General features: G+C 41.6%; 1 protein-coding gene across 6 annotated transcripts in view; it reads right to left on the reverse strand.

Annotated features, from left to right (window-relative positions):
• Positions 1-449: 449 nt before the first annotated feature.
• PIP5K1A (phosphatidylinositol-4-phosphate 5-kinase type 1 alpha) overlaps positions 450-25,528 on the reverse strand; it is a 39,287-nt gene continuing 14,208 nt past the window's right edge. For 5 of the 6 annotated variants that reach the window (XM_019955711.2, XM_019955721.2, XM_070785708.1 and 2 more), the window contains 14 exons: positions 22,448-22,479; positions 17,434-17,514; positions 14,812-14,942; positions 14,277-14,394; positions 13,943-14,095; positions 11,584-11,883; positions 9,110-9,315; positions 7,932-8,015; positions 7,067-7,115; positions 6,779-6,863; positions 5,491-5,637; positions 5,161-5,290; positions 2,402-2,450; positions 450-2,081 (listed from right to left, as the gene is read on the reverse strand). In XM_019955711.2, coding sequence (XP_019811270.1) covers positions 2,079-2,081; positions 2,402-2,450; positions 5,161-5,290; positions 5,491-5,637; positions 6,779-6,863; positions 7,067-7,115; positions 7,932-8,015; positions 9,110-9,315; positions 11,584-11,883; positions 13,943-14,095; positions 14,277-14,394; positions 14,812-14,942; positions 17,434-17,514; positions 22,448-22,479 — 1,568 coding nt within the window. In that variant the 3' untranslated portion in view covers positions 450-2,078. The remainder of the gene's footprint in view (positions 2,082-2,401; positions 2,451-5,160; positions 5,291-5,490; positions 5,638-6,778; positions 6,864-7,066; positions 7,116-7,931; positions 8,016-9,109; positions 9,316-11,583; positions 11,884-13,942; positions 14,096-14,276; positions 14,395-14,811; positions 14,943-17,433; positions 17,515-22,447; positions 22,480-25,528) is intronic. The other variant, XM_070785709.1, reaches the window with a different exon arrangement.

A 25,528-nucleotide genomic window follows, 5' to 3' on the forward strand; every position in this document is an offset into this window, starting at 1 on the left:
CTCAACCTCACAGAAGTTAGAAAAACACATAGCTGAGAAAAGCAGTCTGTATACTTTTTTAAGAAAACTTGGAGCCAAGTTGAGGGAAGGAAAGGGAGAGAATCCTCGGGCCAACAAATCTTAAGCTTGCTTTTCCTACTGTCCCTCTCTTTTCCTCCTAAAGCCAAGCAAAATTTTGAGCTTTGGATCTCCAAATCCCTAGGCAACAGACCAAGATTAATTCCTTTTCTAGTCATTCACAGCTTTTCCTTGTCAAGTTTAAGTTGTTAAGATGGAGGAGGTGGCCAGAAGGTAACGAATGAAATCATTTCTCTCAGCCTGAGTTAGTCCAAAGCTGGAGTGAGGAAAACTGGAAAGGATGCATTCATTCCGGGCAGTATGAACAAACAGCCTGGGGTAGAAGGGTGGAGCAGATGGTGTATGATAAAGAATCTAGAGGAAGCAAGAAGTCTAAATAACTGACAAAAGTTTAATGCATTAAAACCAGATACTTATCGCTTTTATACTGTATTTGCCATTTCTGAACAATACAAAGTAGAGGCAAATAGTGACACTTCATAAAAATGTCGACTCCCCATCCCCATCCTTAAGACCCAGCCTCCCTCAAATATTCCCTCCCACCCGTGACAGAACTCTGTCCTGAATAAAACACTTAAATACATCATAAATAGTAAATTATGAAAAAAAAAATAGCAAGAATTGTTTCTTTCCTTCTTGTAAAAAAGAACATGGCAGCAAAGACAGGCAGCCAGAAACTGGCTGGGGGTGTCTAATATAGACAGTTACTCAGGGTGTGGACTAAGCTACTATCAAGGCAGGGTGGGATGGAGAGGGGACAGTACAGGGATCAACAATCTGCCAGACACACCAGGACCCCTTTCCCCCAACGAGGAGGAGGATCAGATAGTGAACTCAGGGAGAAAAGGGATTACACAGCCCCCATTTCCACGTTCTCTGCGTGAAGAGAGGCGGGGGGGCGCGGGGCACAGCAGTGACTGCACTAAGGCAAGAATCTGCTGGCTCCCTATGCGCTTGAGAGAACATTCTCTAGCCTCACAGTTACCTGTTCAACAGACAGGTACCCCGTCTCCATCTCAGCTCCACCAACAGCAGAACACTGTAGGAAAAGGTGGAAGAGCAAGGAAGACATCTCCTTTGGAGAAGAAATCTAAAATTCATTTGATAAGTCTTCATATTTAGAAAAACAAGCAGAATACATTTCAAATTGCAGAAGAGTAATAATGATTATGGCCTGGCAGTGAGTAGGGTTCTGCCTAGGAAGGGTTCTGACCTGTGAGCCCCAAGACTGCACCACTGTTTAACAAGAGGGGTAAAGACGACCCCGTGTCCCACTCTCTCCATTCCTTCAGCCTTAAGACATTCACTAAGAGAGGAGGAGTTCAAGAGGAGCTGCTCCCAGCACAGCAGTCCCCACCTTCTGTTTCTCAAATACCAGGGCTCTTCTGAGGGAACCCTGCGAATAGGCATCTCTCCAATACTTCTGGAGTTTTGATCTGAAAACTGGTTTGAAATTGTGTGCTATTTTCCTTTTCCTTTTTTAAGGAAACAAAAGGAGAGGGTTGGGAGGTTAAACACCCCCCAGAAAATCTTTACGAAGATTACAGGCGTCTTCTTCCAGAGAAAGAGTTAAGGTAGGGATAATGTACCAGCCAGTCTGTCCTGAGGAAATTAAAGAGTCCAGCTCCTGATGAAAGGTAGATGAGGGGGGAAGAAAATCGCCAAGTCCAGCAATCCCACTTTCAACAGGAAGAAGGGGGATCTGAAACCATTCAGTTGTGGAAGCCAAGGCTGGTGAGTTGAAAACTGGTTTCACCCAGCTTGGGAGTGGAGAGGATGCTGCTGTCCTCAACTGTCCCAGCACTAATGCCCGTTCATAAGGGACGGAAAGGAGAAAGGTTCTTCTTCTTCGGGGGGAGATGGAGAGCTCTCCTAGCTTCCACTGCACTCCTTTTTTGATGGCCAAGAAAAAGAAAACTCAGCACTGCTGGGTCAAGGGCTGACATCTTGGGATCACAGAGGTGGTTGAGTCTCGCTCCAAGTCTTCTGAGGACTTTTGCTCACTGAAAGGTAAAGGGTATAAAGTTAAGGACGAGGAGTATGAGATAAGGGGACAGCAAAGGAATTCAAGTTAATTTCAACCTAGATGGCAGACCTAAAGAGTTTCCTGCTAATCCAGTCTCAGCTTCCAAGTACACAGTACCAAAAAAAAAAAAAAAAAAATCCACCCCTACTCAAAACCAAAAGTTTTTAAAGTAAGATTTAGGGGAAGGGGGGCACCCAGTCCCCCTAACCCTGACAACTACTTCCTTGCTCTACTCCATCAGTAATGCTGTTTATACCCTTTCAAAGCAGCCACCTCCCCCACATCCCAGAAACTTACATGGATGAACTCTGACTCTGGAACTTCATGTTTTTCCAAGAGGGTTGAACTAACAGGAGTGGGGGAAAAAATGGGGGCAGAAAGAAGAATTAGTAAATAAATGAGAAAAAGAACTCTCAGGTCAAATCTCAGACTGCTTCTCTGTATTTCACTGGGAATCAACTTAGAATTCAGAAAGAAGGGACTAAGGAGTTACTAGATCTGGAAGCATATTCTTTTAATTAACAGTTTCTTGACTTCCATAAAATACTTCCTTACCACCCTCCTCTACTACTGCTTTCAATCCCCAGGTGTGGCAGGCACCCAACTATCACTGCTCCCTGACAGTCACGCCATAGTGTCATTTTCTCCTCTTGAGTGTGGCCTGAACTTAGTGACTCTCTTCTAGCGAAGAGAATGCACCACAGGTGATGGAAATCAATTCCGAGATTAGGCCATGTAGCTTCCTCTTGGGCACATGCTCTCCAACTTGTTTGCTCTGAGGAAGCTGTTGCAAATCTGTGAGACGCATTATGGAGAAGACCATGTGAAAAGGAACTGAGGGAATACACCAGCCAATAGCCAATGAGGAACCCTTAGACCAAGAGCCTGCAAGAAACTGAATCCAGCCAACAACCTCATAAGTTTGGAAGTAGATCCTCCCCCCTGGGCAAGCCTTCAGATGAGACCACACTGCTGGCTAATAGCTTGACTATAATCTTCTGAGAGTCTGAGCCAAGGGCACCCACCTAAGTCATACCCAGATTCTTAAGCCACATAAAATCTGAGATAACAATATTTGTTGTTTTTAGCTGCTAAAATTTGGGGCAATTTATCTCACAATAGGTAATACAGATTTTTGTACCTGGAAATGAAGTGCTGCTATAATAAAAATCTAAAATGTAGAAGTGGCTTTAGAAGAGAAAAATGGGCTTTGAGGATAGTTTCAGTAAAAGTTTTAAAAGTGTCCTTAAGAATTCTGGACTGTAAGGGGTTTGCCAGTAAGGGCTTAAAGGGAAGTGAGAAAAATCTTATTGGAAATTGAAGGAAAGGGGATCTTTGCAATGTAGTGGAACAAAGTGTAGGGACAATGTCATCTGTACTTATGTGGGAAGTAGAATACGTGCCTAATGAACTAGGTGACCTAGCTAAGGAGATCTCTAAATTAAGTGCTGAAGGTGCTACCTGGTTTCTTCTTAATGCTTACAGTAAAATATGAGAGGAGAAAAATAAATGACTGGAAGGACTAGGAAACAAAAGAAGCCAAGACTGGAAGGTTTTGAAAATTCTGAGCCTCTCTAGATAGCAAATAATGCTAAAATTAAGAAATGGATAAAATCTAAGGCACTGCTAGGAAAATGTGGTCTACAGATGAAGCCACGGGTATGACTATAAAACATCTGTTAAGAACTCAGAGTACTATTCAGTTATATGAAACGACATTCAAAAGATTAAGGGTATGTCTCTCAGATCCTCTCAAGTTGAACAGGATCTCTAAGAAGCATAGAGCTTATCAAGAAGGTATTTGTGGGTATGGCTTTGGTCTAACAGTAAATTCCAATGAGATTCATAGGAACCCCACAAAATCTCTGAGGGCATTATACCAACAGACACACTGTCCTGCTTGGACTAAAAAAGACAGAAATAGTACACAATGAAGAAACCAGTGGATCCTCAAAATTCTGCCAAGTAGGCTGAGAAAATGACTCAGCACATTCTAGTTTTCATGAAGACTCAGAAGGCAAAACCAAGAGTCTAAAAGGTAAAGCCAAAAGTCACGAATTATTCTCATGCTTTGAGACGTGATAAAACTCCAGCATTTGCTGGATTTTAGGCTCCTCTGTGCTTCCTGTTCTCCCTTTTTCATGCAGGAATGTGTAAAGAAGTTCTCTCTTGTTTGTCTCATCACGGTATGCTGGTGTGTGGGAAGACAGCCTGTCTCTTTTATTAGTTTCACAGGTCTAAAGTGATCCGTACTTCCTGATACATGCTTAGGTACATGAGCTCTCACTTGCCTATGCTAAGTGAAGCCGGCTGCCATATTCTGAGTTGTCCTCTGGAAAGGCTCATGTGGCCAAGAACTTAGGCAGGCCCCCAGAAAATAGCCAGCAAGGAACTAAGGCCCTCAGTCCAGCAACTCACCGGAAACTGAATCCTGTCAAAGAGCACATAAATATGAAGTGAAGCCTCTCAGCTGAGCCTTAAGATGAGCCTAGCCCTGGCCAACGTGTGACTATCATGTCATGAAAAACCTTGAGCCAAGAACCCAGTTACACTGCACCTGGATTTCTGACTCATAGAAACCATGATATATGTTTGTTGTTTTAAGTCACTAAGTTTTGGGGTAATACATTATGATGTAATAGATGATCAACACACCAAAAACAAAACAAACTCACAATCCATATAATGGATCCTTTTGAAAAGCTGATTATTCACTGTCTTTAGTGCCTAGGAATCCTCCCAACCTTAAATCCTAAGCTAAGAATTCTCACTTAAGTCATCAGGAAATGAAGCATTAATTAAGATCTTCTGATTGAATATCAGAAGTTTGTACATAAGGGTTTCCCACCACCCCCTAAAAATAGAGATATTGATACACTTTTCCAAATCACTAAAGATGAGCTCTTAGGAAGATGAACATGCAAAAATATAGTGAAGAGCAAAAGACAATAAAATCTGGGGAACAAAAAAAACAAACCAACAGAATTATGGAAGTTCTCAAAGACCTGGAGAGAGAGATGAGAAGATTACATGGAGAAAGAGGCCAAGGAACCAACCTTGTAGTTAGCGTTTGCAAAGTCTCTCCAACTACAGGTGAGAAATAGGGGTCAGGAATAGTCGAGACCTCACTGATTTTCTCCAAAGGTGGAGTCTGAGGTAAAACATCAGGACGACCCAAGTGGACGCCTGGAAAAAAGAAAGAGGAAGAAAATCAATAAATCAAAAAGAAGAGAAAATGGGGTGGGGGAAATATAGGAAAAAATATGTAGCAACTTGGCTTTTCGTGAACAGGAATAGGGAACAGAGGTCCTAAGCAGAAAAAGATGAGGGCTCAGAAGGAAGGGAGGGAGCACCCGTCACACGGGGACTCCAACCCTGGCGCTGACCTGGCTCCACTTCCGCCTTTGTTGTCACTTGTGCCTTGTGTTCCCCAGAGACCGATGGCTGGTAAGTTACGCAGGAGTTGCCGCTGGGGCCTGCTCGCCGAGAGAAAGATGAGCCAGACCGAAACTTTTTGGAAGGAGAGGACTTCACTTCAAAAGGGAAAGAGAAAGCCTACTTAGCACCTACCTCAGAAACAGTCACCAAGACATAAATACAACTTGCTAGTGTCCCAACAAAAACCCAAGGTTGTTCTTCTGCAAAGCAGGAAAAATGGTTAACGTCAACAAAGATGGGCTCTACGAACTGCTTATCAGAGGAGGGGGCATCTCAGTTCACGTCACTTTGGAAAAGACAGCAGAGAACCCAGAGGAAAGGGGATGTGTATTTCTCCCCTCCTACAACCTTGATGGCTTTGCTTCTCCCAGATGACATGTCTCCTAATCCGTAATTCCTTTTCAATAGTAGCCTTCAGTTAAATCAGACACTCTATATCCTTGTAGAACTTGACACACAGAGCACCATGATGATACTTTACACTTATTTATGTATCATTTTAAAAAGACTCTGAAAAGATTATTCTATGTTAAGACTCTTTGGCATGCATAGGTCCTCTTTGCCTCACTGAGGGATCACTAATGGCTATGATGAGGAGATGGAGATAGGAAGGAGAGGGAGATAGGAAGGAGCTGGAATTTGCCAGTGGCAGTAGCATGGAAGGTTTGGAAAGAAGAACATTGGCACTTCCCAACTCCCTTCCCTAGGCTGAGGCCCTAGCAAAAGGTAAAACCCACAAATGAAATAAGGTAAGAGGAAACTGAGGGGGCAAATCAGAAGTGAGAGAGAGAGAAAGAGGAGAGCCTCTAGCTGACTAATACCTGCTAAGCAGACATGAATAAATGCTTCTCCAACCTTCTGATCCTAATCTGAGAACTCCATGGCCTTGGGGATACAGTAATATTCTTGCCTATCTCTGTCCACAGAAGTCTGGCTTTGCCTACCTCAGCCTGTGCCATGGATCCTACACCCACAATTAAGTATTTTTACAATCCCATCAGTTTCTCAGAAATGCCCCTCACCTCCACGACACCTGTAGGGATTGCCAGGGGGGAAAGCAGCAACTTGGTAATGACTGGGGCAGAGGGACTGACATAAGGATGGGCAGCAGCTCTCACGGGATGTGGGTAGAGGAGGAGAAGTCTCTGGCTTTGGCAGTTCCCTGACAGGGGAGTCCTGCCCCCACCTCCTGAAGTAAAAGAGCCATTGGAGGGTCATCTGGCAGAAGCCACTTACAGGGGATCTTCTTAAAAACTGTAGTGCACATGAAACGCTGGAACCGTTCAGCGTAGAAGCTGGGGCGATGCACTGATACGGTGTCCTGCAGAGGAAACAAGATGGCTGGAGTTAAGAGAAGGGGAGGCCCAGCAAGAGAATCGCTAGTCCAAAGGCCATTTTTCCCTAGGCTGAGACCCTAGCAAAAAGGTAAAACCCACAAATGAAATAAGATAAGAGGAAACTGAGAGGGCAACTCAGAAGTGAGAGAGACAGAAAGAGGAGCGCCTCTAGCTGACTGCTACTCACCCCATCATGTACCAGAGCTTTCCAAGAATGCTCCAACTTCTTAATAAACCTGTCAAGAAAAATGTATACACCATGAATTCACATTAAATGAATGACCTTGTAGACTGTATTTTAAAGACTTGAGCAATCACAGTAGAAAAACTTGAAAAGACAGAAGCCAGGAAAGCACTCCCACTATTATGCTATAGTTTTTCAAAGAACAGACAGGGTAGTGCTTATTCAGCATGGAGATTAAAGCTGTTTTTAGAGTAAGTCAACTATCCTCCCACTGGAAAAGGATACTTAATACATCCTGGCAAGTCAGGGACAAGAATATTTATTGTAAAACGGGAACTGTAGGGACAGACAGGCAAGCCTGAAGGGAGGTCAAATACTGTCCAGTCCTCACTAGTGTCTTAAATCTTACAGGAGCAAAACTGGGGTCTAACATTTCTAGCTCTTCCCTCACTACCATCCACTGCTTTAGTCCCACAGGCTAATACTTTTCACAGAATAGTAATCCCTTTGTTTTTCTTCCATGGAAAAGAGGAATGTGTTTCCAATTGTATCCCAATGTGGAGTATGACTCATCTCACAGGTTTTCCACAAAGAGCCAGCAGGATGGCGTATTCCACCCTGCTGCTTCTGAGGACTGACTCAGCTTTCCACAAAGGTGTATGCTATGTTTGCGAGAGATGGTGGGTAAGGAAGTCAAGAGACAGGCATAACCAAGGAAATAAATCACCATTTGAAACCCAGTGAGGCAAGCAGCCAGACTGCAACTTACTGTTCTTGCTTCAGGAAGAATTTGGTGACAAACCCATCTAAAAGAGCAAGGTGAGTAAGTCTACATCCACTCTGACCCTGGGATTGATATGTTTCTCACCTGTAAGACTGCAGAATGTCAATGATCCCGATATAAAGCAGCAGCCTTTCCCCTTTACTATTCCGGGCCGGGATGCCACCCATACTGGGGAAGACAAGAAAGAAAGAGTAACAATATCTTCTGGCTAGCAGGCAGGAGCTTCTGCTTTTTAAATTCAAACCCAACCAAGAGCTGTAACTGAGACCTAAACACAACTGTCCCATCTTCCACAAACAGGAAGAGTGAGAGCCTTCACCCAACCCCAGCCACTTTGGAGTATATATTATATACAATTTCTTGCTCTCCAAATTTCACTTGCCTGCCTCTCCCACCCCAATTTCACCAAAAAGAATCTAAAATTCGCCCCCTACTCAGCAATTTTAGGAATACTCTCCCAATTAACTCTAAACTTTCTTAGTACTCTCTCTTTTTTTGCCCTGCCATGTGTCTTGTGGGATTTTAGTTCCCTGATCAGAAATCAAACCCAGGCCCTCAACAGTGAAAGCAGAGGCCTAACCACTGGACCGCCAGCAAATTCCTCCCTAGGACTTTAATTTATGCCCACTACGACACTCTTCTTGAGAATCATGATAAAGAATACTTTTTAAATGAAACCACCTGAAAGACATTCGATACTTCAGTAACTACTTCTTTGATCCATGAATGTAACAAAGACATCTTCCATAAAAAAAGTCTGTAATAAATGGTTTTTGATGAAGTTCTTATAATTTGCTTCTTATAATAAGACTTCTTATAAAGAAGTCTTAGAACTCTTTATAATATCTAAGACTCTGAGCCACATTTTTTAAGAGTCTCTTAATTTTGAATGGCACTCCTTCCAGGTTTACAAATCCCAAATTTAAGAATCTTCCTTTTTTTTTTTTTTTAAAGTTTTTATTTAATTATCTGGCTGCACTGGGTCTTAGCTGTGGCATGTGGGATCAAGTTCCCTGACCAGGGATCAAACCCAGGGCCCCTGCATTGGGAGCATGCAGTCTTAGCCACTGGACCACCAGGGAAGTCCCAAGAATCTTCCTTTCCTTTTACATCCTTAGGAACGCTCACTCTATAGTTCTTCAAGTATTAATGTTGACTTCACTGCTGAATAAAGCCTACTCCTTCTCAGAAGCTGTGTACCCCTCTCCAGAAAAAAATGCTTTGAGCCTACACATTCCTTCCTGGTGCCCAAGTCCACTCACTGGTCATCGGTCTCCATGGTGCCACCTCGTCGAGCCTCGCCCTGGATAGATTCCATGGCTGTGGAATAGAGAGCCTTTTGCGGGGCTGGTCTGCGAGTGTCAGCTGAATATTGTGCTTCACTGCCTAAAGGCTCTCGTTGTGCATGATCTATGTTATGGATTGACACCAGGAGGCTATAGTCCATTATCTTGAAGCTCTGCAGAACCTAATGGAAGGAAAAAACATGATCTGAACCTTGGGAGGTATGAGAATCTTTTTTCAGGATCTTACAGGTCTAACTACTGGAGTCCCCCTCCAGAGCTAACCACAGGATTATCCTTTGCTCCTCCTACTCCTTGGAGAACAGTACATTGACCTTCTCTGCTCTCCCATCACTGATACTCCTTCAGCTTTCCTTCACCAGAGTAAATACAAATTAGACCACAGCCTAGCCCACAAGACCTTCTTTGTTTGTTCTTTCCTTGTGTCTCTTCATGAAAAGAACATTATATACTCAATGAAAGAATACGTATCTGAGCTCAAAAAAAAATCCACAGGAGGGTCAGGTAAAAGCATATTTTGTGACAGTGCAGATCTGTGGCAAGACCTTATGTGGCCAGCTGCAACTCGGTTTAATATTTGCTGAAGCCTCACCATCTGTAGGTAGGCTCTGTGCCTGCTTGTATGGATATAGACACTTAAGAGACCATCTGTCCTCATGGATATCATAATTTAGTAAGGGAAACAAACATAAAAATAAATACAACATAGTCTAGTATGTGTAATAATGGAAGTGCATACATGGTTGACGAATACTACAGAGGAGATCAGGAGGTATATAAATAGGTTTATGAGGGACAGATTAGAAAGAAAATAAGTGCATGTAAACAAAGGAAGGAAAGAATAATGCAATAATGCCAAAACCTGGAGGCATGAAACAGCAGGCCACGAGCAGATGGGTATAATCTGGTGGTGGTGTTTAGTCACCAAGTCATGTCCGACTCTGTGACCCCATGGACTACAGCATGCCAGGCTTCCCTGTCCTTAATTATCTCCTGGAATTTGCTCAAATTCACATCCATTGAGTCTGGTGAGGCAAAGTGTAGGTGTTTGGCATATGAGAGAGGATGGGAGGGGCAGACAATGCCAGGCCTGATGAGCCATATTAAAAAGTGTGGACTGTTTCTCCAGTTCTCAACCTGGCATACTTCCACCAGTTCCAGTAGCTCACTTTGGTGCTACAGTTCACCCAAGGCTGTTTTGATAGGTGGGTAAAGGATAAAGAAAATACAGGACTGATTCTTAATGTGTAATTTACAAAACCTCTCTGCTCCAGTAAGTCTCCAGTCCTCACAACCAAGAAAGTCAAACTAAAATGGGCATTATCCTGGAAGAAGAGGCTGAGTAAGCAAAGGAAAGCAAGGATGATAACACTATGGACTGAGCAGATAAGAATCCTACAAAAGCAGCTTGCAAAAATAAAAAAGATGTGGAAAAACAAGAGAAAGATATCACAAAACCCAAAAGATGTTAAGAAAGTGGAAACAATCAACTGAAGTACTCTACTTGGGATCCAGGTGGTCACTGGAGAGAGCAATTCAACTGGAAGTGTGAGAGCAGAAGCCAGGACATAGAGGCAAGAAGGCAGGCAAGAGAAGAGAAAGGCAAAGGAGAAAGGAAGGCATCATTACATGAAGACACTGAAAAAAATTCTCCTAAACTTTAAGTTGAATATGGGGGCAGGACAAAGGAATGCTACATAAGTTGAGGTAGCTTGTTGAGAAACAAGGCTGGGGGGATGGGAGTTACAAAATTGTTTGAAGAGAATACCAATCACTTGGCATCTCTGAGAGAAACATGAAATGCATTAATGAGTAACACTGACGGCCCAAGTGGAACTGGATATCATAAATCTATAGAGGAACTTCCCTGATGGCCCAGTGGCTACCACTCCATGCTCCCAATGCAGGGGGCTTGGGTCTGATCCCTGGTCAGGGAAGGAGATCCACATGCCACAATTACAGACCTTGCATGCAACAAAGACTGAAGATCTAGCATGCTGTAACTAAGGCCTGGTACAGCCAAATATATAATTTTTTAAATGGTATTAAAAAATCTGTAGAGATGCCAGTATACACAGCTGTGTGATTTTTTTCTAGTAGCACTCAGCTTCCAAGGTATAAATTTGAATTGTCAGGCAGAATCAAAATCCGAGCAGTGATGGTGTTGGTATGGAAATAAGGAGAATATATGATTATGAGGCCCAGGACAGGTAGACAGAAAAAAAAAGACAGGGAGGGGAGTTAGACCAAGAGGGAGAAAGTAAAAATGTAAAGGCATAAATGATCTAATGTAAAAGATACTGTAAATGAAGTTTGACACATACTTTATATAGAGTCCCATCTCTTACAGATTAAATGCCTTAGAACCACCAAACTGTTTTAGTCACTGAGATTTCTGGTGCCTGAGAGAGAAGGAAATATGACAAACTTACCAAACAGTCACGCTGCAGGGTCTTGCATAGAGCATTGTACATATCAGCATCCAAAAAGAGACCATCAGGGATGTCTTGTAAGAAGTCCAGGTCTTTAAGGGTAGGGAGAGGTTTCTCTCGCTCTTTTTGGGAAGCTCGCCTTTTGTATGTTGAGCCCTTGAGGTCATACTTGATATGCATCTTGACTGACCGTGGTAAGAGATTGTTCATCACGACAATTCGAATATTCTTACCACCTGCCTGCACACAGTACAGTCCATAGAACTTAGGCAGCAAAGTCCGAGGGTTTTGGTTGAGGTTCTGAGGGCAAGAAAGTAAAAAAGAAGTAGAAGAGCAAATCAGCTGATTTCCAATGAAACTCAAGGACAAAACCTGCCACCCACCTTCCTCTGTCTGCTCATGGGATTTCAGATACAATCTGCCTGCCCAGAAGCCCATAATGTAATTGTTTTAAAATTTCCCAATGTATCTATCTCAATAATGGGATCACCACCAAGCCAAGTAGCAGATCCTCCAATACACTAAACAGTCAGGATACTACAAATATGATGAATATATTCCTTTAGAGAGGTTTAAGGGAAGACAGCACTGAAAAAGTCGTAACCCTTAGCCTTCTTTATAGCGTATTTTTGTTGAGTATGATGGGAGGCAAAGGAGAGTTCCCTAACTTCTCCAGCACCTCCAAGAGGTATCAGTAAAAATGAATATAGTACTATCAAGAGAAGTAACCAACCTCATTCCCTAATTTAGGAGCTGGACTAAGAATGAAAAGCAAAATCATCATTGAATAAAAACAAAAATAAAACAAATAAACTTAGAAGATTTTGCACAGCAAAGGAAAACATCAACAAAATAAAAGGAAATCCCCAGAATGGGAGAAAATATTTGCAAATGAAGCAACCAACAAGCAGTTAATCTCCAAAATATATAAACAGCTCAAGCAGGTCAATAACAACAACAACAAAAAAACAACCCAATCAAAAAATGGGTGGAAGATCTAAATAGACATTTCTCCAAAGAAGACAGATGGCCAAGAGGCACATGTAAAGATGCTCAACATCACTAATTAGAGAAATGCAAATCAAAAAAACTACAGTGATGTATTACCTCACATAGTTCAAAATGGCCATCATCAAAAAATCTACAAACAGTGACAGAGAGGGTGTGGAGAAAAAGGAACCTTCCTACATTGTTGCTGGGACTGTAAACCGGTACAGCTACTAATGGAGTATAGTATGGAGGTTCCTTAAAAAACTAGAGTTACCATATGATCCAGTCATATCAATCCTGTGCATATATCCAGAGAAAATCATAATTTGAAAGGATACACATACCCCAATATTCATTGCAGCACTATTTACAATAGCGACGACATGGAAGCAACTTATATGTCCACTGACAGAGGAACCGATAAAGATGTGGTACATATGTACAATGGACTATTCTGTGTGTGCACTCAGTGGTGTCCAACTCTTTGCAACCCCATGGACTATAGCCTCCTAGGCTCCTCTGTCCATGGAATTTTCCAGGCAAGAGTACTGCAGTGGGATGCAATTTCCTACTCCAGGGGGTCTTCCCAACCCAGGGATCAAGCCCACATCTCCTGCACTGGCAGGAGGATTCTTTTACCACCTGTGCCACCTGGGAAGCCCCACAATGAACAATTACTCAGCCATTTAAAAAAAAAAAGAATGAAATAATGCCATTTGCAGTGACATGGATGGACCTAGAGACTGTCATACTGAGTGAAGTCAGTCAGAGAAAGACAAATACGTAACACTTTTAAGTGGAATATAAAGAAATGATAAAAATGAACATGTTTCAAAACAGAAGTTGAGTCATCGATGTAGAAAACAAACTTGTGGTTACCAGAGGGAAAGGGAAGGGCATAAATTGGGAGACTCAAATTGACATATACATACTACTGTAAATAGAATAGATAATTAATAAGAACATACTGAACAGAACAGTGAACTCTGTTCAATACTCTGTAATGACCCATACATGGGAATAAAATTCAAAAAAAAGAGTAGATATTACGTGCATGTATAACTGACTCACCTTGCTGTACATCAGAAACACACACAACATTGTAAATCAACTATACTCTAAATGAATAAACATCACTGAATTTTTGTCTTTGGGTAGGAGGATCTAAACTAGGTAACACTTAAAATAGGACAGATAAACAAAACCCCCTTTAGCCACAGAGAGACAAAAGAGATGGGACCAAAAGCACAAAGATGAACTACATCCCTCAGTCAGCGCTGACACTGCCTTCCCCCCGACGTCAGCCTCCCCAGCCTTGTCCAGGAGTGGAATGGGCAGCTCGAGCAGTCGGTGCTCCTTGTCCTCTTACCATGTAGTATCCTGGAAGCAGCTTCTGTAGAAACTCCGCCTCTTTGTGCTGGACTGTTTTTATGATGAATTCGTCATCGCTGGACACGTAGAAGAGGGAACCACTAGCCCCAGAGTTGCAGAGTTCAATCAGTGGTTCATTGCAGAGGGAGTACTAGGGCCCAAAGAAAAGAGAGCAAGAGGTTCAGAGATCAATCAGCCTCCCCAGTCAGAAATCAACTACAGATGCCATTCTATTCTAAAATAAAAAATAAGAGCAAGAATGTGAAGAGGTTTTCCTTTGGAAGTACTCCTCTGATACCGGAGTCCCAGAGTCCTGAGTTCCAGAAGCTTACCAAGTAATCATCAGGCCGGATACCAAATAACTCCCGAAAGTATCGGAAGGCAACAGGTGCGTAGGTCTTGAACCGAAAGTCATTGTAGTGATGAGCAGGGGTCAGGTTGCTCCCTTCACTGTGGGGTTAAATAGAAGAAGCCATAACTTACCAGTCCCTATAATTCAGGGAGTCCACAACCCTGGGAAGACAGTCACCCAGAGGCAAGTCAATACATCCCTCCTGAGAGAACCAAAGGGACTGGATGAGTCAGTTACATAATGGGACACAGGTGCAACACAGGGATTAAGACATGGAGCAGGGGATCATATTACCCCCTATCCAACGCCCTGAATTGCTTTTCAGGGCTCACAGAAGCATCCAAAGGATAGCATCTGCTGTCCAAATTGTGATATCCCACATCACACTGATTAAAATCAGGCTAAGGATTGGATGCGTGCCTAAATTAGGAATGAATCTCTAAAATGTCCTAATGTTGATATAAAAAAGCCACGTTTCCCAGGACATTCTTCTGAACATTAATTAACTACTGTACCTCGGGAAGAAGATACTCTCCACCACGTAGAAGTCTTGCATGAGGACATCTCGCTCTGGTTTGGTACTCAGGCTTCCCACAGTGTGAGTAATGCCTAACTGGATGGCACCTTTTAAGGCTGATGAGGTTGTCTGAAACAAGAGGAAAGTTTCTAGTATTAAATCTGATTACAGAAATAAAAACTCAGGAGAGAAGAACCAGAAGAAACAATGGAAAGCAAATGCCCTCCCAGTGGTTCATTCTAAACTGGGGCAATCCAATTTCCCCATCCTCATGGCTCCACATAGCAGTGAAGCCTGAAAAGACTGGAGAGGCATGAAGATACAGAATAGGAAAGGTGTGACTATGGGAGCCAGCCTTCACTAGGCAAAGTGTTCCCTCTAACCCACACCGACATCTGGAAGATACACTGAAATGAGAGAACAATCTTAGGTCTCACTCCAAAGGTTCCTGCCCCGGAGCATACAAAGTCCTCCAAACATTTTATTAATCAGATACAGAATGTAACTAAAATTAAATGATATTCTGACTGACTGAAGCTCAGTCCTCTAAGACCAGGCCTGAGTGATATCCCAAGGCCAATAGAGTGGCCAAAAAAAGCTACTAAAAAGCCTGAAAGATTAAAATTATTTCTCAGAGAAGTATTTAGCTTTAAAATTATCATGTGGTGTGCTTACTTGCTCATTTGTGTCCGACTCTTTGTGACCCCATGTACTGTAGCCCTCCAGGCTCCTCTGTCCATAGGGATTCTCCAGGCAAGAATACTGGAGTACGCTGCCATGCCCTCCTCCAGGGGATCTTCCCAACCCAGGGACTGAACCCAGGTCTCCTGCACTGCAGGTGGACTCTTTACCATCTGAGCCACCAGGGAAGCCCATTATCATACTATGGTCAAAATACAAATATAAGAGCCCCATTCTTGCAATCCAGAATTCCAATGTCATGAGAAAATGTCATATTAACTAGATCTGTGCTATCTAATACAGTAGTTAGTAGCCACACTCAGCTATTTAATTCTAAGTTAATTAAAATTAAATTTAATTTAAAAATCACTTCTTCAGTTTTGCTAGACACATTCAGGTATGATTAGTGGCTACCACACTGTATAACACAAGTATAGCACATTTCAATCACCGTAGAAAGTTCTATTGGACAGTTTTGTTCTAAGCAATTTCCCTTATCCCCAACTCTTACCAAGTATTACTTGCCTTTCTACTTAGTCCTCATGGGGCATTAAAATTATAATTAATTTTTTAAGTGCTTGCCTCTCTTAGACTAGAAACTCAGCTCTTTGTCTCAGTGTTCAGCACATAAAGTGAGCTCAATAAATGTCTGTTGAATTGACACAGGCCTCAGAGCCCATTCCTGGGGAGAGTCATGTCCCTGAAGGAGAATGAGTGAGTCCACCTCTATCACTTCAGAAAATGCGGTAAGACAGAAAACAGACACAAGAAAATTGACATGGGCCAAACAAAGTACAGGTGCCATACAGGGGTTTAACACTCTACCCTAGGAAACCTAAGCATCTCCGATTAGTCCAGACCTGAAGAACTGGATCACCCCAGGACGCTTCTCTTCTGTTTTCCCTTCACCAGTTCAATTTTCTCTTCTTGGTTATTACTACTATCTTTTCAATCCATTTCCTATCTCTAGCTCAAAATCAGGTGCTCTAGGCTCTATTCACCAACTGAAACTATAATCTTAAAAAAACAAAACCCAGGAGCTTCCCTGGCGGCTCAGTGATAAATAATCTGCCTGCCAATGAAGGGGACGCTGGTTTGATCCCTGGTCCAGGAGGATCCCACATGCCATGTAGTGGCTGAGCCTGTGCGCCAAACTATTGAGCCTGTGCTCTGGAGCCCAAGAACCACAACTCCTGAGCCAATGCAGCAGTGACTGAAGCCTGTGAGCTCTAGAGCACGTGCTCTGTAACAAGAGAAGCCATCCCAATGAGAAATCCACACACCACAACTAGACAGCAGCCCCTGCTCACCACAACCACAGAGAAGTCCACAAAGCAACAAAGACTCACACAGCCAAAACCAAATAAATACTAAAAAAAAAAAGGACACACAAAGAAGAAAAGAAACACATTTGACCTGCTGTCTATATCACCAGGCTGAACTGGATCCAGCCTTTACTTTATGTACACCCAGCACCAGAGTAAAGACAGAAAAACTTCAAAACACATGGTTCCCCAAAGCTAGGTTAAAATGGCCTTGAGGGCTTATTGTTATTTGTTTGTTTAGTTACTAAGTTGTGTCCGACTCTTTGTGACCCCACAGACTGGGGATTTGCCAGTCCAAGGGATTTGCCAGGCAAGAATGCTGAAGTGGGTTGCCATTACATGTTTATATCTTAACAGGGAAACACCATTGCTTCAGCTCAGTGAAAATTCATCTAACATCAGATTTGTCCATTAAGAACATTCTTATTTAAACACATATACAGGTGGTTAGATAATTCACCCTTTGTGATGTAAATTCTAAAATTCAAGCCATATGATGGCTATTGTGCAAAGGTTTAGGGTATCAAGAAATGGGATAGAATGTGAAGAATATAATCAAAGAGACAAAACTAGCCCTTCCTGGAATAAGATGAAAGGGTTGCACTCAGACGCACCTTTTTATATGTTGTCTCTCCTGAGGAATCAACACCTCGGTGACCTATTTTCTTCATGGACATGCCAGAGGAATAAGGCACCTATAAAAAGAAGAGTCAACATTAGTATATAATTTCCACATAACACATCAAACTGCTACCATGATGGTACATCAAAATAAAACACTGAACATACCCTTTTCAGGATCAAGAACATTTTATAAAATCTTCAGAAGATCTACCCCATGCAAACACAAAGTTACAGTGCTGCTACCCAAAGAATTAAGTCGCTTGCTCAGTCGTGTCCAACTCTATGTGACCCCATGGACTGTAGCCCACCAGGCTCCTCCGTCCATTGGATTTTCCAGGCAAGAATACTGGAGTGGGTTACCATTTCCTTCTCCAGGGGATCTTCCCGACCCAGGGATCAAACCCAGGTCTCCCGCATTGCAGGCAGACGCTTTAACCTCTGAGCCACCAGGGAAACCCAAAGAATTACAACTGACTAAAAGCGCTCCAAAGGACACATATTTCACCTGTGGTCCTCAGAAAAATGACAACGAAAATTAAAATGATTATCATTGAAGAAAAGCAGAAACAGGGGAAGTAGGAGATATTAATAGCACCCCCAGGAAAAAGGAGAGCCCCCCAGTACAAAAAAGCAAGACAGAAACAGAGCTTCACAGACCCAGATTCCTTTCAAAATTACTCCTCCTCTAACTTTCAACCCAACCTGAATACTATTTGCTCAAACTGACTTCACTAGCAGAAATGAACTAGCCACTGGCAAATACAAGAACTTTGAGTCCAGCTATTAAAAGGCTGAGGTAATGAGACAAATTCTCTAAGAAAAGGGCCTCTCTGCCTCAAAGAGATTCCTGAGAATATGACATGGCTTTGTTTTCTACTCACATGACAGCCTCGGAAAAAAGGAAGAAATAAAACCAGTGGAGTAGAAACTAGAAGGCTATTCTCCACAGCCAAGATGCCAGCACAATAGACATGAAAGAATTCTTCATGATGCCAATATTCATTCAGTTAATAAAGCCAAAAGGCAAAAAGACTATTGGAAATAACAGTTACCGTTTTAGGACCTGATATTTAAGTTCTACTATTCTTACTAAGGCCCTTAGTGAAGAAAACCCTCAATAAATAACCTGACAGACCTCAGAAGATGTTCTGAGAGAAAAGCCTAAAATCCTATGCCAAAAGGGTCCACATTCCGCCCCGTCACAAACCCCAGGAGAGATGCAAGAAGTAAAGAGAGAGTTGGGAAACACATCATGAGAAGAAAATTAAACAAATATAACATACTCTGCACAAAACAGAAATACAGGAAATCAACAGCTTCAGTATGGTTCAAATAAGTTTGCCATATTCACTGAAGCTATGCGATCAGGAGGTATTAACAACAAAACAATAGAGTGAATTTTAGTGTCAGACTGGCTTTGAATCCTAACCTTCTTAATGCCACATTATTAATTATGAGACCTAGGGCAAGCTAAAGGACCACTAATCCTCACTTTCTTCATCTATAAAACATGGATAACAACAATAGCTACCCTAATAGAGGTTCTTTGCAGGATTAAATAAGAATATCTACTTAGATACATTATTTACATTTTGGTACACTACACACATGAACAGTATGAAAAGGCAAAAAGATAGGACACTGAAAGAGGAACTCTCCAGGTCGCTAGGTGCCCAAAATATGCTACTGGAGATCAGTGGAGAAATAACTCCAGAAAGAATGAAGGGATAGAGCCAAAGCAAAAACAACACCCAGTTGTGGATGTGACTGGTGATAGAAGCAAGGTCTGATGCTGTAAAGAGCAATACTGCATAGGAACCTGGAATGTTAGGTCCATGAATCAAGGGAAATTGGAAGTGGTCAAACAGGAGATAGCAAGAGTGAACGTTGCCATTCTAGGAATCAACGAACTAAGATGGACTGGAATGGGTGAATTTAACTCAGATGACCATTATATCTACTACTGCAGGCAGGAATCCCTTAGAAGAAATGAAGTAGCCATCATAGTCAACATAAGAGTCCGAAATGCAGTACTTAGATGCAATATAAAAAATGACAGAATGATCTCTGTTCGTTTCCAAGGCAAACCATTCAATATCTCAATAATTCAAGTCTATGCCCCAACCAGTAATGCTGAAGAAGCTGAAGTTGAATGGTTCTATGAAGACCTACAAGACCTTTTAGAACTAACACCCAAAAAAGATGTCCTTTTCATTATAGGGGACTGGAATGCAAAAGTAGGAAGTCATGAAACACCTGAAGTAACAGGCGAATTTGGCCTTGGAATACGGAATGAAGCAGGGCAAAGGCTAATAGAGTTTTGCCAAGAGAACGCACGAGTCATAGCAAACACCCTCTTTCAACAACACAAGAGAAGATTCTACACATGGACATCACCAGATTGTCAACACTGAAATCACATTGATTATATTCCTTGCAGCCAAAGATGGAGAAGCTCTATAAAGTCAACAAAAACAAGACAGGGAGCTGACTGTGGCTCAGATCATGAACTCCTTATTGTCAAATTCAGACTTAAATTGAAAAAAGCGGGGAAAACCACTAGACCATTCAGGTATGACCTAAATCAAATCCCTTATGATTATACAGTGGAAGTGAGAAATAGATTTAAGAGACTAGATCTGATAGAGTGCCTGATAAACTATGGATCGAGGTTCATGACATTGTACAGGAGACAGGGATCAAGACCATCCTCAAAAAAAAGAAATGCAAAAAATGCAAAATGGCTGTATGAGGAGGCCTTACAAATAGCTGTGAAAAGAAGAGAGGAAAAAGCAAAGGAGAAAAGGAAAGATATACCCATTTGAATGCAGAGTTCCAAAGAATAGCAAGAAGAGATAAGAAAGCCTTCCTCAGTGACCAATGCAAAGAAATAGAGGAAAACAACAGAATGGGAAAGACTAGAGATCTCTTCAAGAAAATTAGAAATACCAAGGGAACATTTCATGCAAAGATGGGCTCAATAAAGGACAGAAATGGTATGGACCTAACAGAAGCAGAAGATATTAAGAAGAGGTGGTAAGAATACACAGAAGAACTGTACAAAAAAGATCTTCATGACCCAGATAATCACAATCGTATGATCACTCATCTAGAGCCAGACATCCTGGAATGCAAAGTCAAGTGGGCCTTAGGAAGTATCACTGCGAACAAAGCTAGTGGAGGTGATGGAATTCCAGTTGAGCTATTTCAAATCCTAAAAGATGATGCTGTGAAAGTGCTACATTCAATATGTCAGCGAATCTGGAAAACTCAGCAGTGGCCACAGGACTGGAAAAGGCCAGTTTTCACTCCAATCTCAAAGAAAGTCAATGCCAAAGAATGCTCAAATTACCGCACAATTGCACTCATCTCACACGCTAGTAAAGTAATGCTCAAAATTCTCCAAGCCAGGCTTCAGCAATACGTGAACCGTGAACTTCCTGATGTTCAAGCTGGTTTGAGAAAAGGCAGAGGAACCAGAAATCAAATTGCCAACATCCTCTGGATCATCGAAAAAGCAGGAGAGTTCCAGAAAAACATCTAATTCTGCCAAAGCCTTTGACTGTGTGGATCATAATGAACTGTGGAAAATTCTGAAAGAGATGGGAATACCAGACCACCTGTCCTGCCTTTTGAGAAACCTGTATGCAGGTCAGGAAGCAACAGTTAGAACTGGACATGGAACAACAGACTGATTCCAAATAGGAAAAGGAGTTCGTCAAGGCTGTATATTGTCACCCTGCTTATTTAACTTTTATGCAGAGTACATCATGAGAAACGCTGGGCTGGAAGAAGCACAAGCTGGAATCAAGATTGCCAGGAGAAATATCAATAATCTCAGATATGCAGATGACTCCACCCTTATGGCAGAAAGTGAAGAGGAACTCAAAAGCCTCTTGATGAAAGTGAAAGTGGAGAGTGAAAAAGTTGGCTTAAAGCTCAATATTCAGAAAACTAAGATCATGGGATCCAGTCCTATTACTCCATGGAAAATAGATGGGGAAACAGTGGAAACAGTGGCTCACCTTTTATTTTTGGGGGCTCCAAAATCACTGTAGATGGAGACTGCAGCCATGAAATTAAAAGACGCTTACTCCTTGGAAGTAAAGTTATGACCAACCTAGACAGCATATTAAAAAGCAGAGACACTACTTTGTCAACAGAAGTCCATCTAGTCAAGGCCACGGTTTTTCCAGTGGTCATGTATGAATGTGAGAGTTGGACTATAAAGAAAGCTAAGCATCGAAGAATTGATGCTTTTAAACTGTGGTGTTGAAGAAGACTCTTGAGAGTCCCTTAGACTGCAAGGAGATCCAACCAGTCCATCCTAAAGGAAATCAGTCCCGTGTGTTCGTTGGAAGGACTGATGTTGAAGCTGAAACTCCAATATTTTGGCCACCTGATGCAAAGACTGACTCATTTGAAAAGACCCTGATGCTGGGAAAGATCGAAGGCGGGAGGAGAAGGGGACGACAGAGGATGAGATGGTTGGATGGCATCACTGACTCAATGGACATGAGTTTGGGTAAACTCTGGGTGATGGTGATGGACAGGGAGGCCTGGCATGCTGCAGTTCATGGGGTTGCAAAGTTCGGACACGCCTGAGCAACTGAACTGAACACTACATGTGGTACATTTAAAAACGCTTAATAGTGACTTCCCTGGTGATTCAGTGGCTAAGATTCTTTGCTCCCAATGCAGGGGGCCCAGGTTCCATTTCTGGTCAGAGAACTAAATCCCACATGAGACAACTAAGACTGATGCAGAGAAATAAATTTAAAAAATAAAAATACTCAATAAATCTGAGCTGTTGTTAATATTCATAACAAACTGTGACACAAGTAGAGTTGTATAACCACTAGCCTACCAAAGAGATGTGAGAACCATACCTATCAATAGATTTCAAGACCCCAGTAGGGGGGAAATAAGGATGTCATAAACAGGTATCCTTCTATCCCAGAATTAAGGTTTTAGAACCACTGTGTATCAGTATATAAAACTCACCTCAGATGCCGTGGGTCTCTTGATTCCAGATGCTGTTTAAAAAAAAAAAAACAAACACACATAACTATAAACATGTACACACACTCGCATGATCTCTTATCAAGCTCACTGAAACAGGATTTGAGTCAAACTACATCTGACAATGGGTTCCTGCCTCAGTGATACCAGATCCTTTTGGACAGGGATTTTAAATGTCCCTTCCTTTTCCTCGTCCATACTCACAGAGCCCTTATATATATTCCAGCCTTCTTCTAGTTCCTTTGCTTATCCAAGTGTTCATATTTTCTCTAGGAAATACATCTGTTCTTGATACATTTAACCATCAGAGCCCTAAGTGTCTCATTTGATACCATGGTTGAAAGAGAAAGGGCATAAGAGATACCAGAGTTAGTGGACAGCCTAGACTTGACTAATAACGTTCCCTGTAGAGCTAAAAGGGTAAGAAGCTTTAGAGCATATCTATGGTGCTTTGCATTTCTACTAATTATTTCAGAAAAAAAGGTAAAGAGTTGATCTACAGAAGCTTTATTTACAACAGCCAAGATATGGAAGCACCTAAGTGTTCATGAACAGATCAATGAATAAAGCAGCTGTGGGTGTTCGTGTGTGTGCATGTGTGTGTGTATCTGTATGCAATAGAATACCACTCAGTCATAGAAAAGAATGAAATCTTGCCATCTGCAACAATGTGGATGGCCCTACAGTATTATGCTTAGTGAAATAATTCAGAGAAAAACACACACTTTGTGTTATCACTGCTATGTGAAATCTAAAAAATAAAACAAATGTATATAACAAAAACAGATTCATAGAGAACTAGTGGTTACCAGTGGGAAGTGAAAAGGGCAGAAGGGCAAGCTGGGGTAGGGGTAAGAGACACAAACTATTACATATAAAATAAATAAGCAGATAAATAAATAAGGATATATTGTGCAGCATAAGGAAATATAGCCGTTACTATGTAGTAATTTTAAATGTAGTTTATAAAAATATTGAATAATTAACTGTATACCTAAAATTAAAATAATATTGTCAATCAACTATCCTTCAATTAAAAAAAGAGTTGGTCTGTAGAGATGAAGAAGCTATGGATAGGAAAATGCAATGATGAAAAAATGAAAAAGCATTCAGTGTAGGCAAAACCTGATCTATATCCTTACATCTTCATCTTGATCCTGCTGTAAATGCAACAGGAATTTGTTGTTTACTTACTAAATATTTAATCAGTGGAAATGTGTAAGACATGTGTGTAGTTAAATATTATTTATGACTTTTATCAGTTTAAATATAGAAAAGATTTCAAGAATATGTTTAGAAAGTGACTAAAAGACCACTACCCATAGAAAACTACTCCAAAAGGTTAAATTTTTTTTTTCTTAAGTTTAAGTCAGTTCCTAAGGGTATGCCATCCTAAAGATTTCACCCATGATCACTATAGCAGTGAGACACATAATCGTTCAGGCAGACAGCCCTTTTTCCCCTTCATATTGAAAACTGTTGGTCTTTTTTCTTCAAAGACTGCTGATATATTACTTTGATCTAGTTCAAGAATTCAAAGAGAATAAAGATTAGCCACATTAAAGAAAATTAAAAAGAATCCAGGAACTTCCCTGATGGTCCAGTGGTTAAGATTCCACCTTCCACAGCAGAGGATGCAGGTCTGACCCCTGAATGGGTAACGAAGGTCCCACATGCCACGGAACAACTAAGCCCGTGTACTGCCAACTAGTGAGCATCCACACAACAAGAGAGTCCGTGTGTCACAACCAAAGAGTTCGCATGATGCAACAAAGATCCAGTGTCGTGCAGCTAAGACCTGATGCAGCCAAGTAAATAATAACTTAAATAAATTTAAAAAAGAAAGAAGAATACAAATGGGATGAATCCTCAATAACATAAGTTAGTAGCTGAGTAAGAAAATCTCAGTTCTGGTCCATATGTAAGGTTTAATGGTAAAAGCATTTCTGGTACCAATAAGCAGAGCAGCAAAATTTCCTTAATGAGTCAGAGTAGCAAAATTATGGGGAACAGATGGTTTTCATTCCTTTTTCCAAAAAAGGAGGTAAGAAAAATGTCATCTAGCTGTTAGGAAGATGTGCTGCATAAAATGACCCAGAAAATTAGAAAAACAGCAAAGCCCAAAAATCTATGTTTCTTGCAGGATGCTTCATCTTCATCAGGTCAAGTTCAGGTAGGAGAAAGACCTGGAACCTAGGACTGGAACCGTAAGCTAAAGCTTCCAAGGAACAATAAGTCAGCACAACTCAGATTCAAGATTAAAACTGCTAACTTAACTGTAAAATTTAAGGCACTCACTAACAAAAAATTAGTCAAACCCTTTGAATCTTAAAACCCTTCAGGTGAGAGCCAACATGCTGAGCTGGGTTCAGATCCCGGTTGTGCGTGTGTGTGTTAGTCACTAAGTCATGTCTGACTCTTGTGACCCCATGTACTGTAGCCCACCAGGCTCCTCTGTCCATGGAATTCTCCAGGCAAGAATACTGGAGTGGGTTGCCATTCCCATCTCCAGGGGATATTCCCAACCCAGGGATCAAACCCGGATCTCCCACACTGCAGGCAGACTGAGCCACAAGGGAAGTCCTCAAATCCCTGTTACATCAGGCAAATTATTCTCTATTAATAACTAAAAAAGAAGAATCTATATTAGAAGGTTTATGTAAAGATTAGATGAGATAAACTAAATCAAAGTACTTCATGGACTGTGATGTGCTACACAAATATGTTGTCATATGTGAGTTCTATGGAAGAGCAAAGCTGGGCCCTCAGGAAGCTTTAATGTTCAATTACCTAGACCATCATGAAATTCTAATGAGCACCTCAAAGTTCTTGGCTGCTCCCCAAACCCTTAGCCTCCCCACATCCCCAACAAACCCTTGTGCAAGTATACACACTACAGTAGAATTAGTGATTCTCAATGAAGAAATCCGCATTCTTTCAGTTGAGAAAACAACACTGATTTTGGATTCCTTGGTCAGTACTTGGCTTATTCTTCCTCTTTTACCCCAAAGGAAGGGGTTTGGAGGGATCTGACAGAACCAAGAGCCAATGTCCAATCCTAGA

Source organism: Bos indicus, chromosome 3 (assembly GCF_029378745.1).
Source record: "Bos indicus isolate NIAB-ARS_2022 breed Sahiwal x Tharparkar chromosome 3, NIAB-ARS_B.indTharparkar_mat_pri_1.0, whole genome shotgun sequence".
NCBI classification, from domain to species: domain Eukaryota; kingdom Metazoa; phylum Chordata; class Mammalia; order Artiodactyla; family Bovidae; genus Bos; species Bos indicus.